Source organism: Asterias rubens, chromosome 10 (assembly GCF_902459465.1).
Source record: "Asterias rubens chromosome 10, eAstRub1.3, whole genome shotgun sequence".
In the NCBI taxonomy this organism is placed as follows: Eukaryota; Metazoa; Echinodermata; class Asteroidea; order Forcipulatida; family Asteriidae; genus Asterias; species Asterias rubens.
The window spans coordinates 10,999,367-11,013,284 of NC_047071.1; the positions used below are offsets into that span (position 1 = coordinate 10,999,367).

Sequence of the window (13,918 nt, forward strand, 5' to 3'; positions counted from 1 at the left end):
GTGACCTTAAATAAATTGACCCATCCACCAGTTTTATGGCGATAGGTTTCATTTTCTTCATAATTATTTCAATATTTGTTGTGTGGAAATAAATTTTGAGCTTTCCCCATATGAAGCGATGAGTTTAAGTTAAAATTTAACTATTTGATATTTTGACTTTCATGCAAAGTTACCTCAGAAGTAAAGAAGAATAATTTTTTTTTTGAATTTTTTACTTTGGCAGATATCATGCCTTTTCGAAAAGATTGTCACAAATGGTACATGTGATATGGTATTTTGGCTGGTAACCGTAATCTGATGAGCATTATTGTGTTGTGCTTGACTACTTTTGTGCTTAACTTAAAGGCAGTGGACACTATTGGTAATTTTTTCAAAATAATTATCAGCATAAAACCTCATTTGATAACGAGTAATGGGGAGAGGTTGATAGTATAAAACATTGTGAAAAACGGCTCACTCTGAAGTGATGTAGTTTTCGAGAAAGAAGTAATTTTCCACGAGTTTGATTTCGAGACCTCAGATTTAGAATTTGAGGTCTCAAAATCAAGCATCTGAAAGCACACAACTTCATGTGACAAGGCTTATGTCTTCTTTTCTTTCCTAGTTATCTCGCAACTTCGACGACCAATCGAGCTAACTTTTTCACTGGTTTGTTATTTTATGCATAATGTCGAGTTACACCAAGTTAGAAGACTGTTCTTTGACAATTACCAACAGTGTCCAATGTCTTTAAGCAGAGTTTGTATTTAGTAGGGCTTTTTCTTTGATCTCAAACCGTTTTTCTCTTATTTCTAGAATTTTGTTTTGGGGCTGAACAAAGAAATGTTTATACAATATTTGACTTCTGAAATAAAAAGTTACATCCCATTATAAGGTGATCCACTGGCTGCCGCTTCCCTGGCTACACGGCAGTTAACGGTTGTACGGCTTCTGACTGGCACCCCGAACAAACGTTATTGTGAAGATAGGGCTAGATAGCTTAGTTGGTAGAGCAACAGCAGTTTTTTTTTAGAGGTCGTTGGTTCGAGTTCCACTCGAATCATTTTAATTTGTTCAACCTAAAATCAATTAGTATCAAATTTACCCAGTAAATTTCCCTTGTGGTTTTTAACATTTGTTTCTAAAAACTTTCTTCAATACAGGCAGGGGAAAGGAGGAGTCCACCATGTGGGAGGGTGTACCGTACCAAGTGAACTATTCCAGGGGCTACGTGATAGAGTACCTCAAGAACAACTACTCGGCATGCGAGAGCTGGATGCTACTCCCAGCCGAGAACCTCTGGGCAACGTGGCTCCGAGGACTTCTCTACATCATCACGATGTTGTACATATTCGTTGGAATCGCCATCGTGAGCGACATCTTCATGTGCAGTATAGAGGTGATCACGAGCAAGAAGCGGAAAATCTTAAAGTGGGACTCGGAGAGCAAAAAGCACATAGAGAAGGAGGTGCTCGTCTGGAACGAGACAGTGGCTAATTTGACCCTGATGGCGTTAGGGAGCAGCGCCCCCGAGATCCTCCTGAACGTCGTGGGGACGATGCAGAATCTGCATAAGATTCGCAACGAGGTTGTCGAGGACAGCCTGGGCACGTTCACGATCATCGGCAGTGCCGCCTTTAACCTTATCATTATTACAGCGATATGTATCGTGTGTGTGCCTTCGCCAGAGGTAAAGACCATCAAGGAATTCGGAGTGTTCATGGTGACTGCCTTCTGGTCAATATTTGCCTACGTATGGATTCTGTTTGTTGTCTTGTGGAACTCGCCGGCCCAAGTGGAGATCTGGGAGGCCTGGGTCACGCTGTTGTTCTGTCCGTTGCTGGTCCTGACGGCGTACTGCCAGGACAACGGCTGGTGGATTAAAAGAACCAAAGTGCGAGGAGTGGAACCGCAAACTGGGAGTCAAATGGTAAGACAGGAAACTCATTTAAAACAAACTTTTATTGTTCTCGTAAAAAATAAGTAATACTATTTTTAGTATATCTTTACTCTATACAGTGTCATGTCTGAGTGGTTTAGAGCATCGAATTCAAATTCTGGTGATTAAGTCCTCGGAGTGTGGGTTCGAATCCCGGTCATGACACGTGTGTCCTTGAGCAAGATGCTTTACTACAACTGCTTCTCAGCACACAAACGTTTAGCTACTATTGTAAACACGTTATCTGATAGTTCAGACATCTGCTCTAAAATGCATGGTCGGTGGTTCCATACCCACACAAGCATGCTACCGAAAATACCCCAAGCTGAAACTTCTACAGGTAAATTATATTTCATATCATTCATTTTGAGAAGGGATTGATGTCATGGTCAAAACCTGATCAAAAGAGTCGCCAAAACCCTTTACGACGTCTGCTTCAAAAAAGCGGGGTCGGTGGTTCAAATCCTACTCAAGCATGCTACCGAAAATACCCCAACAGTTTTGCTGGAACTTCTACAGGTTAATTATATAACATATCATTCATATTGAGTAGGGATTCATGTCATGGTCAAAAGCTCGATCTAAACAAGTTTTCAGATCCTTTTTTTTAGTACATCTAAAATGCGGGGGTCGCTGGTTCTAGTCCCAATCAAGAATGCTACCGAAAATATACTATACAAGTATCAAGCTCTCTCCACAGAAACTTACACCAAAACAGGAATCTTAATAACTTGCTGTAAACAGAAGTTTCCGCATTGAATGCAAAATATTTAAAATCCGGTTTGTTGGCTCCCAAGTCGGATGAACGGTTGATACGAAAAGGATGATCAGTGTCCCATAAACAATGTCTTCTGTCATCCCTTAATTGCACAGGCATTCAGTTGTCGTTTCTAAGCAGAGAGCAGGATGCATTAGTGTTGTTCGTATTGCCGGATATTAAACCCATGTTTCCAGATATTAAAGGCACTGGACACTATTGGTAAAACCACTCAAAATAATTGCCAGCATACAAACTTACTTGGTAACGAGCAATGGAGAGGTTGATGGTATAAAACAGTGTGAGAAACGGCTCTTTCTGAAGTAGCGTTGTTTTTTGAGAAAGAGGTAATTTCTCACTTATACAATGAAAGACTTCAGCCCCGAAGTCATTTTTAGGCATCCGAAAGCACACAATTTGTGCGAAAAGGGTGTATTTCTTTCGTTATTCTCTTGTAAATTTGATGACCAATGGAGTGCACACAAGTTTTTTTTTTTTGCATATGTTGGGATGCACCAAGTGAGAATACCGGTCTTTGACAAAATTTGACATTTAGCAAAACGAGTCAAGTGCTTTTAATGGTTCTGGCTTTCAGGACGTCTCGACGTCTCAGTGGAGAGCAGGTTGCATTAGCGTTTCAGATTTCCGGATATTAAACAAAATATGACCAGAGGAAATAAACCCAATATTACCAGATATTATACCCAATATTTCGAGATATTAAACCAAATTATTCCGGATAGTAAACCCAACATTTGGACTGCCTTCTAATGTTACGCGTCTTCTATCATATTTCCAAGACTGGGCTGTCAACCTGGCGTATATATATACTCCTCTACAACCTGTCAGGTTAAGATGGTGTCAAATATGGTCTTATTTGATGTCTTATCATAGCGAACGTTTGGTAATTGTCAAAGACCAGTGTTTTCACTTTGCATTTAAACCCATTGGACACTTTCTGAACAGAACACAAATTAAAAGTTCACAGATTTACAAATACTTACTGGGTTTACAGAAGATAATGGTGAAAGACTTACCTTGAAATATTATTCCATGAAATGCTTGACTTTTTGAGAAAACATTAAAACAATTACCAATTCTCGATATCCATATTAACGTAGTTATTTTAAACACATGCCATTACACGGCGAAACGTGCGGAAACAAGGGTGGGTTTTCCCATTATTTTCTCCCGACTCCGAAGACCGATTGAGCCTAAATTTACACAGGTTTGTTATTGTATATATAAGTTGTGATATATGAAGTGTGGGCTTTGGACAATACTGTTTACTGATGTTGTGGGATTGCTTTAAGGCAGCTCTTTGTAATTTAGACCCCGATCTTAAATATATCGTAAATTATTCACACTCAATATTTGTATTAAACCTCTTCCCCTAGAATTACATTTTTAATGCATGGCTACGTTCTTCACACTCCCATGGGGCGGGTATGTTCATGATTAAAAAAAGAACCAATTAATTTAGGATTCGATTGAATTATAATGATTAGAATTCACTCGAGGGTAAAACTAAACATTAATTAAAATTAAAGGCACAGTGTAACTTCTATGTGTCGCTTAGCCTCTTACAATTTGCTTAACTGTGAGAACATCCGTTTTGTAAAAGTAACCATGTTGCGATGGTACAGATGTGTAAGCATATTTGAGAGACACAAGACATATTAGTAGCTCTAAGATGACCACTGAATACTTCACAAACACAAAGAAGAAAACACCCTCATAAAAAAACCTAAAACACACTATTAACCCAAATAGTTTTATTCCAATTGCCAAAGGGAATGATTCAGATGGACTTGGGCCAGTAGGCCCCAATAAAAGTTATCATTGGGTCAGGCATTCTAATGTTGTATATGCGTTCACACAGTTTGGCCAACGTTAATCCCTACTCAGTGTGAAGGAAGATGTATGTAATTTACCAATAAAACGTTTCAGCTTCGTTAATCGTCAAGTTTTTGGGAAACAAAGTGAAAATCACACGTCAATGTTTTCAGGAGAGTCGTGTAAATCCAGTGTACATGCCAGGTTAATTTTCGACTCACCGAGACGAACATTATTTCCGTTAATTTTCCTTTAACAATTTCCCAAAACTGCAGCACCTTTGCCAGTAATATTCTAACAGAAGCTTTCTACCATCATTATCTTCACACCGTTTAAGATAAATGCAAATCTGTGGACTTTTGTGTTTTGTCAAGTATAAAAAGTACCCTTTAAAAGCCAGACGCTTGACTTATTTTGATTGCATCATGCAATTCGTTCTCCATAATTTGTCAAGAACCAATTTGAGGAAGGAAGCATGGCCTCAGGCTAGATGTAAGGGGAAAACATCTTGCATGTACCTCTACATCAATTCCACGAGACATCATCGACAAATGTCACTACTGAATTATTTTCTTGCTCAAACATGCACTTCGTTAATCTGATATGACACTCTCCACATTTTCAGGACAGTACAGAAGTATGCTTCTAAAAAAAAGAGAGAGTTCGTTCCAGTAAAGAGTACATTCTTCAATCCTTTTTTGAAATTCTCACTCCGTTATTCATCGCATCATGCATAGTGTATTAAATACACTGGACACTATCGGTAATTACTCAAAATAATTATTACCTTAAAACTTACTTGGTAACGAGCAATGGAGAGCTATTGATATTATAAAACATTGCGAGAAACGGCTCCCTCTGAAGTAATGTAGTATTTGAGAAAGAGGTAATTTCTCACGCAAACATTTAAAAAACTTCAGACCTGAAGTCTTTTTTAGGCATCTGAAAGCACACAGTCACATTTTGTTCACTAAGAGTGTTTTTTTTCTTTTTATTATTCTCTTGCAACTTCGATGACAAATTAAGTCTAAGTTTCTAGTCCCTCGTCCTCGCACATCATGGCAAATTCCGTAAAGCCTACAACCAAACGTTTACGGCTTACTTCACGGCCATTAGCGGAATTATTATTTTTCTGCGACCGTAAGCAGAGCAAAACGATGTTAATGTTGATTGCCTCTTTGGTATCCATATCAAGTGACAACACCAATGGAGTCAATTCTAACACCCCGGTTTTTGCAGTGCCGTTTAATTATCTGTTCACTTCGTTTCATTTCAAGTGTCATATACCAGTATTTATGCGTTCGATCATTGTCAATGAAAGAAAAATGTGTTTATATACCCAATTAGAAAATAACAAAAGGTTATTGATGGGATTTGTTAGTTCTGTTTACCTTAGTCAAGTACGGGGTTGCAATAATGAAGCATGTTTAGAAGCTCTTGGGAATGCGAGACTTGCAGTTTAATAATTGTTCTAAATTATTAGATTATGTTTATAAAGTATGGGACACGATACTACAAGATTTTGGTCAAATAAAAATAAATAAAAAATCCAATCTGAAAGCAAACTAATTGAAAAGGTTACTCCACAGTTCAGATGAACAAAATATTTGAGAACCCTAAATCACCTTAAGTGCCAGAATTGAAATTTATGTAAATCAACATACCTGGCGAACCATCAGTTTTTCTTGTTGATGTTGTTGTTTTGCTTGTTTGCCCAATTTTACATGAAACTTAATCACTTAAAGTGAATTCTTTTTGTGTATTGAAAGCCAGAGGAACTTTAAATTTGCTCTTTAAAAAAAAGTTGTGTTTTGTCCTCTTTAAAGTCCTCATTAAACATTACAGTAACTAAATTTGCTGTTGTTGTTGTTTTTATGTTATTCTTCTTGTTGTTGTCGTTCTTTTTGTTGTTATTATTGGTGTTAATTCATCGTTCAATGAAGCACTTTAAAGGGATATTCTAAAACAGAAAACCCTCCTTGTTCATATCGATTCCTTATGGCTATCAAGGTGCCCCCGTATATTGAATTTTGTTAAGTAAACTAATCTAATGCTATGATACCGCGGCAGAGGTATTGACATTTAGCACATGTGGGAATTCTCATACTTACTCAGCTAAAAAAAAAAGGAGAGAGGAAAAACCCATCGCCAATTTGCAAAGCTAATGTGTAGAGCAAACACAGCACGGCTGTATGTGTTGCCCGACCAAGAGCTTCGATTGGTACACGCTATGTATGTAACGGTTTCCTTGAATACTGTTCAATACTGAAGCTTTTAGGATCGATCGACGTCAGCCATTGTTCGCTCTCGCCACCCTGGCTATGTAACCAGTTGGCTTTTACAATCCATATTCAAATTACTGCCTGAACATCACTCTATACACTAAGATGTTTAGAGTGATGCCCCGCTTTGTGTGTGATGAATGGACTCGGGCTCTTGACTAAGTACATTCCTTTCTGAATGGCATATTCAAATCTGAATATAACTGGGGGCTCTTTTTTATGGTGTGTATGAATCTATTTGCACACACGAGTTCTATCAATACGATTATCTTGATGCTAGTGTTGATGGTTTGGGGATATAGCTTTCCCAAAGTGAAGCATGTAGATGAACAAAACACTATGGCCAGTTTTTGCAGACGAATGTTTGGAAAGTACAAGAAAATACTAGATTTCAAGAATGACGTGCCATGAAGAAAGAAGATTTGCCTAAAATAGATGAGATGGCTTACTGTATGGAATTGTTTCGGGAGGAGGTCCTTACATTACTTTTTGGGAGATAAGAAAGTAATTATATTTTTTGTTAACAAGTTTTGTAATCTGAAAATATCCCTGTTTTATTAGCACACATAATTTGCAGTAGACTTATGGACAAGTTGCTCAAAGTTTGTACTGGGGGAGTGAGGAGAACTTGTTAAAAAGCCATCATGCTATTATCGCGACAAACATTCAACGACTTGGTCACAAGTCTAAGGTTGCATGAGTCTTTCTGTAAAACAAAATTGCTGCCTGGTCATTCAATTGTATTTTGTTTTAATGATAACTAAAATAATTTATCACAGCTCCCCAGTACACAGTCAACCCTCCTTTGACCATTCGATGTCATCCACTGTTTTTATTTATTTTATAGATATATAAACTTTGTTGTGCCAGGCAATAATGGTGTGGTGAATGCATCGGCACAGTGCACAGTCAACCCTCCTACCATTTGACCATTCAATACTCACCGTGGTTTGGCATGATAGCTAAACTAAGCGAGCCTACATTATGATATGGGGAATGACTCACAGTACACAGTCAACCCTCCTACTGTCTGACCATTCACTATTATTAACTGTGGCTTTGAATGAAATGATATGCACTAAAGTAGTTTAATGGTTGTGAACTTACTAGCAATTTTTTTTACTACAAGTAGATAATGAGGTTTTCTTCCGCGAGGCCAGACGATTAGATGAACATTTACAAAGTTTTACTTCAAACTAAACATTCAGCCAAAAGTTCACCATGTAACCATAACCTTATAGTCTAATCACTTCAATGTTATCTCCCTTTATTAATAGTATGTTGCTTCCCACTTGAAAAATGACCCATATCTACAGGTCCTATTGACTGAATCAAAAACATCCCGACACCTTCTTAACGATATCCATGCAACAACTCCCAACTCACCCGGCTGTGAACTAAGACACAGTAGCGTGTGAAAAACAAAGTCAGTTTAGTCTGTTGTGACATTATTTAAAGATAATGGACACATTTTGGATTTGTCAATAACTAGTCTTCTCACTTGGTGTATCCCAACAAATTATGCATAAAATAACAAATCAGTAAAAAATTAGGACTAGAATTTGGATGAGTAATTGTTGACGAAAGACAGTCTTAACTTTTTGTGAAATCCACCCTTGGTGTACGAGGTATGTTGAAATTCTCTACATGTCTCCATATGAGGGTATAACTTTTACAAACTTTAAGACCGTAGCTCTATGTTAGATCATCGACCAAGAATCAAATAGGGCTCACTGATAAAAAGGGAATTGCTAATTTGATAGAGAGGTCATCGAGTCAAAAACCTCTTTAATTTAATTGGATACGCAATTGCCCACTTGAAATACATGCCTCATCAGGCCTTGCTGAGTACATGTATATCGTACAAGAGCTCTACCCCCCCCCCCGTCTTAAGAAAGGGTCAATGCAAATGAAGGAATTACTCACTCAATGAGCCAGACCAACTAGGAATAATTTGACAATTTCCCCTGACCTAATGTCCTTATTGTTAACAAACCATCAAAGGTTGTTACTGTTTCTTGTGTCTTGTTGAACATAAGTTCAGGTCCTGTTTAGCAACCACTTCATTCATTCACAACCCCCCGTCTTCTAGGTTGGTAAGGCCCCGGGGGTGTTTTGACACTTAGAGCCGTTCAAGAAAATAATGAGGAACAAGCTTAGGATGAAAAGAGGACAACCTTGTCTCCTTTTATTCCCTGGGAAAAGCCTTTTTCTTCAATAGAGAGTTTGGTCAAGCATGTTCTACAGGATTGGTATAGAGATGACAAACAAATAGTCACAAACATTGTACATTACATGGTAGCCTGTTTCTGCAAGTTTTTTGTTTTTGGTTCAAGTAATTTGCTTTGTTGCGTAATTTCAACTCTATGAAAGGAATGATTAGCACTATACTTAACACAGGAATACTTGATCAATAAATTACCCACAAAGATTGTTGCATAAATTGTTATTTCAGCAAAGTTGGTTTGATATTGTACAATGAGCATTTATGTTTACAGTGAGTGTCTACTTTGCTATTTCGATAGCTGGACACTGTACTTTCACATAGGTTTGTACAGTGAATGTCTACTTTGCTATTTCGATAGCTGGACACTGTACTTTCACATATTGTACAGTAAATGTCTACTTTGCTAGTTCGATATTGGACACTGTACATTCACATAGGTATGTGAACATGAATGTCCAATGTCGAATAGTTAGACAAAGCTTTACAAAGCTTTGTCAATTCTTTATATCGAAACAGCAAAGAAGACATTTGCTGTACAAACCCATGTGAATGCCCGTTGTTCAATATCGAAATATAGCAGAGTAGCAATGTTATAACATAGTTTCTGAACTGTTTTGTTTGCTGTGTAGCGTTACAGCTCTATATTAGTTGGTACATGATTATAATGAATAGGGTAGATGGCCTTAGCTTTCGATCCAATCCGGACCTTCTTCAGAGGCATAAAACAAGTACAAACAAATACATATCCATTGATACATGATTACTATAATGCTCAGCACCTGACAAATTTATGATCAGATGCTAACATAGCAAATTATTAGCAAATTTATGCTGCCTAGTTTCTGAGAATATAATTTGCAAGAGACTGGAGAATGTCATATTATTTATATCCTTCCATTCGTCAGACCTTCAGACAGCATCTGCTTTACTTATCAGTCGAGTTCCCATTTCCCGTAGTCAATACCTTCTCGATTTCAGGCCTGTATGCTTAGTTTTTGAAAGGGCAAGGGCACCAAGGCACTTTCTCCTTGGTAAAGGGCACCCTATGAGGAAACTCTACATTTCTACTGGAGCATTTCAAGGGCACCAAGGCAATGACCAGGGGACATGGAGGCAATCGCGTTTGTTGCCACCGTGAAGTATCAGGCCTGCGATTTCATGAAATCCTGGACATGTTTTGTGGGAAAAATAGGCTTTGCACGCCTGCGGATTTATCGGTGTATCTTTTTGACACCAAAGTAAACTTCAGAGAGATACTGCACTTGGTTACGTTTTAGATTGTGTACATATCCAATGTACATAACCTTTTTATGATAAAAGGGTGTGCACAATATGGTTAAGATTGGAAAAGAAAACGTTAATAGATTTGATAATAGTTCACATGAAACAGCCGTCCTCATAAAGATGGTCATCGGAATATTTCCGAAAGATGGTACTCGGAATATTTTGTCGCTTGAAAATGATGTAGTTTTTAATAAAAACAATTATGTAGGCCTAGTCAAGGTTCAAACCCGATATTTGGTAACATAAAAAAAAGTACATAGGGGGTTTTCGCCATTTTATCGTGACTCTGTGACACATAATTTATGTATAATATGTTGGGTCACATCAATTACGTATTATATACTGTTCTTTGACAATGTCATGTTTTCATAAAAATGGGAATGGTTGTCGAAAAAACAAAATCTGAGCTCACTAATTTTTAAGTTTATACCAGTTGTAATATTCATTAGAAAAGTTATTACAGCCTGAACTTCTGTCGAAGGGTAGGACTAAGTATTGGAAGACCCCCTTAATTAAACAACTTAACTCTGAATGCACGATGCTTGATCAACTTCCTTGACAAAACTGTTTGTTCTTGTTTCACTTCCACAGATTTAACTTTTTGTTTTGATCATATGTTAAACAATATGTTTGTTTGCTTATTGAAAACTAGAAGACATGAACAAATTTACTCGTACCCACCCCCAAAAGACAAAAAAGAAGAAGCAAAAAACCATAAAATAACAAACACACGAGCCAAAAACCAAAGATCATAGTCACTTTGGTGGGTAACATAATGAAAGCAACAATCTTATCATGCATGTCACTTTTGTGGGCTCAGTTTGACAAACCTGAAATTGAGATACGGTAATCAGTGACTGTTGACAAAGCAAATATTGAAACACAACGGTGCATAAATACAGTCAATATGGATTGAATGATACCGTTATAAATAGAATGGTTGGTTTTCTGAAGTTGGAGATTTATTGGAAAACCAACTCAGTGTATAGAGAGCTGATAATGATGCTTGTATTATACATGTTGCTTGTGTCAATATCCGTTAAGCCCAAAAAAAAAAATTCAAAAAAGTCCATTCAATGCAGGATGTACCTTTGGTTATTACTCCAGAGTTGTTGATCACAACAACTTATTTATTTCTTATTTTATCAAGCCTTGTGTGAGTTAGATTTTAATCATGTCTAGTACATCTTCTTGCTCAGTCGCAATTGACTGATTTAGTTTGCATTCCTCAAACTAGATACAGTTGGTATGTTGCACGGTTCAGGGATAGCTTTTACCTATACTTTTGATAATAGACGAAGAGCGATTCTGAATGAATGTATGGCACATGGGTGCCAGGCCTTGCCAATATATAGGTTGCTATACAAGTGTTTTCCTGAACCAGTGACGTAACAACATTTGGTGTAACTGGGGTGTTTGAATCAACACAAGTGGTGTTGTGACATCGATACGTAAGAGGGAATCAAATTTAACATCATGGGCCATTTAAGAAACCACGGCTCCAGCTTTGGATTTGGCTTCAGGCTCCGTCCTCTCCTCTGAAGCCCTTCGCATAACAATGTATACAGGCTGAGCCGAATCCAAAGCCAAAGCTGTGGTTTCGGAAAGGGTCAAAGGGTGTTGTGGATAAAACAGACGACCACAACGACTCTTTTCAGACCCCAAAACAGCGATTGCAAAATGGTTATAATGCGTAGGTTTACGCTGTATAGTTACTTCCTATTTTCTACACCATTCAAATTTGCAATCAAATAACCAAAAATTTCTTTCTTTCCTTTTTCTGCAGAACATTCGTGTGGTGAATGGAAACGTCAAAAAGCATTCTGTGTTCCATGGACCGTCTCCACAGCTCGCCTCGTTGGAGGCTGAAAGAACAGCAAGGTAACCATGGAAACAGTGTCATTAGATACTAACCAAACAATAATGACAGTTATTGCATCCGTCATGCAGTTAGATTTGTCTTAACAATGAATGCCTTTAGTTCTTTCTTGGCAACCCCCCCGTCTTAAAAACAAATTATATTACATTTCTAAATAGGGTATACAAGATTGGTAGAGCTGGCAATATCTCATTATAGACAAATTGACGGAGGTTAAAGGCAGTGGACACTATTGGTAATTACTCAAACTAACTATCAGCATAAAACTTTGCTTAGGGAGAGGTTAATAGTTTATTGTGAGAAACGGTTCCCTCTGAAGTAATGTAGTTTTCGAGAAAGAAGTAATTTTCCACGAATTTGATTTCGAGACCTCAGATTTAGATTTTGTGGTCTCGGAATCAAGCATCTGAAAGCACACAACTTCGCGTGACAAGGGTTTTTCTTTCATTATTATTTCGCAACTTTGACGACCAATTCAGCTCAAACTTTCACAGGTTTGTTATTTGTGCATAATGTCCAGATACACAAAGTGAGAAGACTTGTCTTTGACAATTACCAACAGTGTCCAGTGTCTTTAATCTGCAATTTCAGGCAACGATGTGTTGGCTATTGAGTAGGCTTAACACGCCACGCTCGCAGAACCAAGTCTAATTTCTCATGAATTTTCGGATATTTTACCCCTACATCTATCATGCCTCTGCACGGGGACATGTTTGCTGATGATGACGTCATCATCAAATTATTTGGGGGGGGGGGGGATTCGAGAGGTGGCAACAAAGTTTACTGACCATCAACGTCAGTACAGTAAATGGTTTACAGCTTTTAGTTGCTACGAAACATTAATTACGTTTGTAGATTTGATACCATGGCAACAAGATCAATGAGCTCGTTTGCAGGATGATGGAACGATGAAGTTATACAAAAACATTAACTTCGAAGAAAAAAATAATTGCTTTGTTCTTTCCTGTGCACGCAAGGCATTTATTTTGAAACTATAGTGGAGGTCATTAATGATAATTAGGACTCCTCTATATGCCCCCCCCCACTCAGGGCCCAATGCCGAATTTTTTTATTTTATTTTTTTTGTTTCAAGAACAACTATCTTGGGGTTTCCTCCAACAAAACTTTCGTCTTTTTTTCACCATGAGGTGTACATTATGTAGATTGAAATAATGACATTTATGGGAATCCTTGTTAGCATAACAAACTTACTTGTTAGCGAGCTGTTGACAGTTATAAAACATTGTGAGAAACGGCTCCATCTGAGGTAACGTAGTTTTTTAGAAAGAGGTAATTTCTCACTGAAGTATTAAAAGATCTTAAGCCTGAAGCCTTTTAGGTATCTGAAAGCACACAAAGTTTGTGCAACATGGGTGTTTTTTCTTTCATTGTTTTCTCGCAACTTCGATGACAAATTGAGTCAAAAATTTCACAGATTCGTTGTTTTATGCTAATGTTGGGATACACTAAGTGAGAATACTGATGGGACCAAAAATATTGCTTAACAATGCTCTGCTTAGCAGAAATGAGCAGGATACCAGTCGCAACGTTATATGGTATTTTGGCTTGGAACCCTGTTCTGTTCATCATAATTTTGTTGTGCTTATCTACTTTATTGTGCTGATATTGTAAGCAGCTCTACGAAACTGACCCATGTCTTTGCCAATTACCAGAGGTGTCCAGTCGTCGATTTCACAAAGAGTTAGGACTAGTCCTAATTAAGGACTGGTCCTAT

General features: G+C 37.7%; 1 protein-coding gene across 1 annotated transcript in view; it reads left to right on the forward strand.

Moving 5' to 3' along the window:
* LOC117296031 (sodium/calcium exchanger 3-like) overlaps window positions 1-13,918 on the forward strand; it is a 66,596-nt gene that overhangs the window by 5,903 nt on the left and 46,775 nt on the right. The window contains exons 2-3 of the mRNA XM_033778880.1: window positions 1,143-1,909; window positions 12,091-12,185. Of these exons, the coding sequence (XP_033634771.1) occupies window positions 1,166-1,909; window positions 12,091-12,185 (839 nt within the window). The 5' untranslated portion in view covers window positions 1,143-1,165. The remainder of the gene's footprint in view (window positions 1-1,142; window positions 1,910-12,090; window positions 12,186-13,918) is intronic.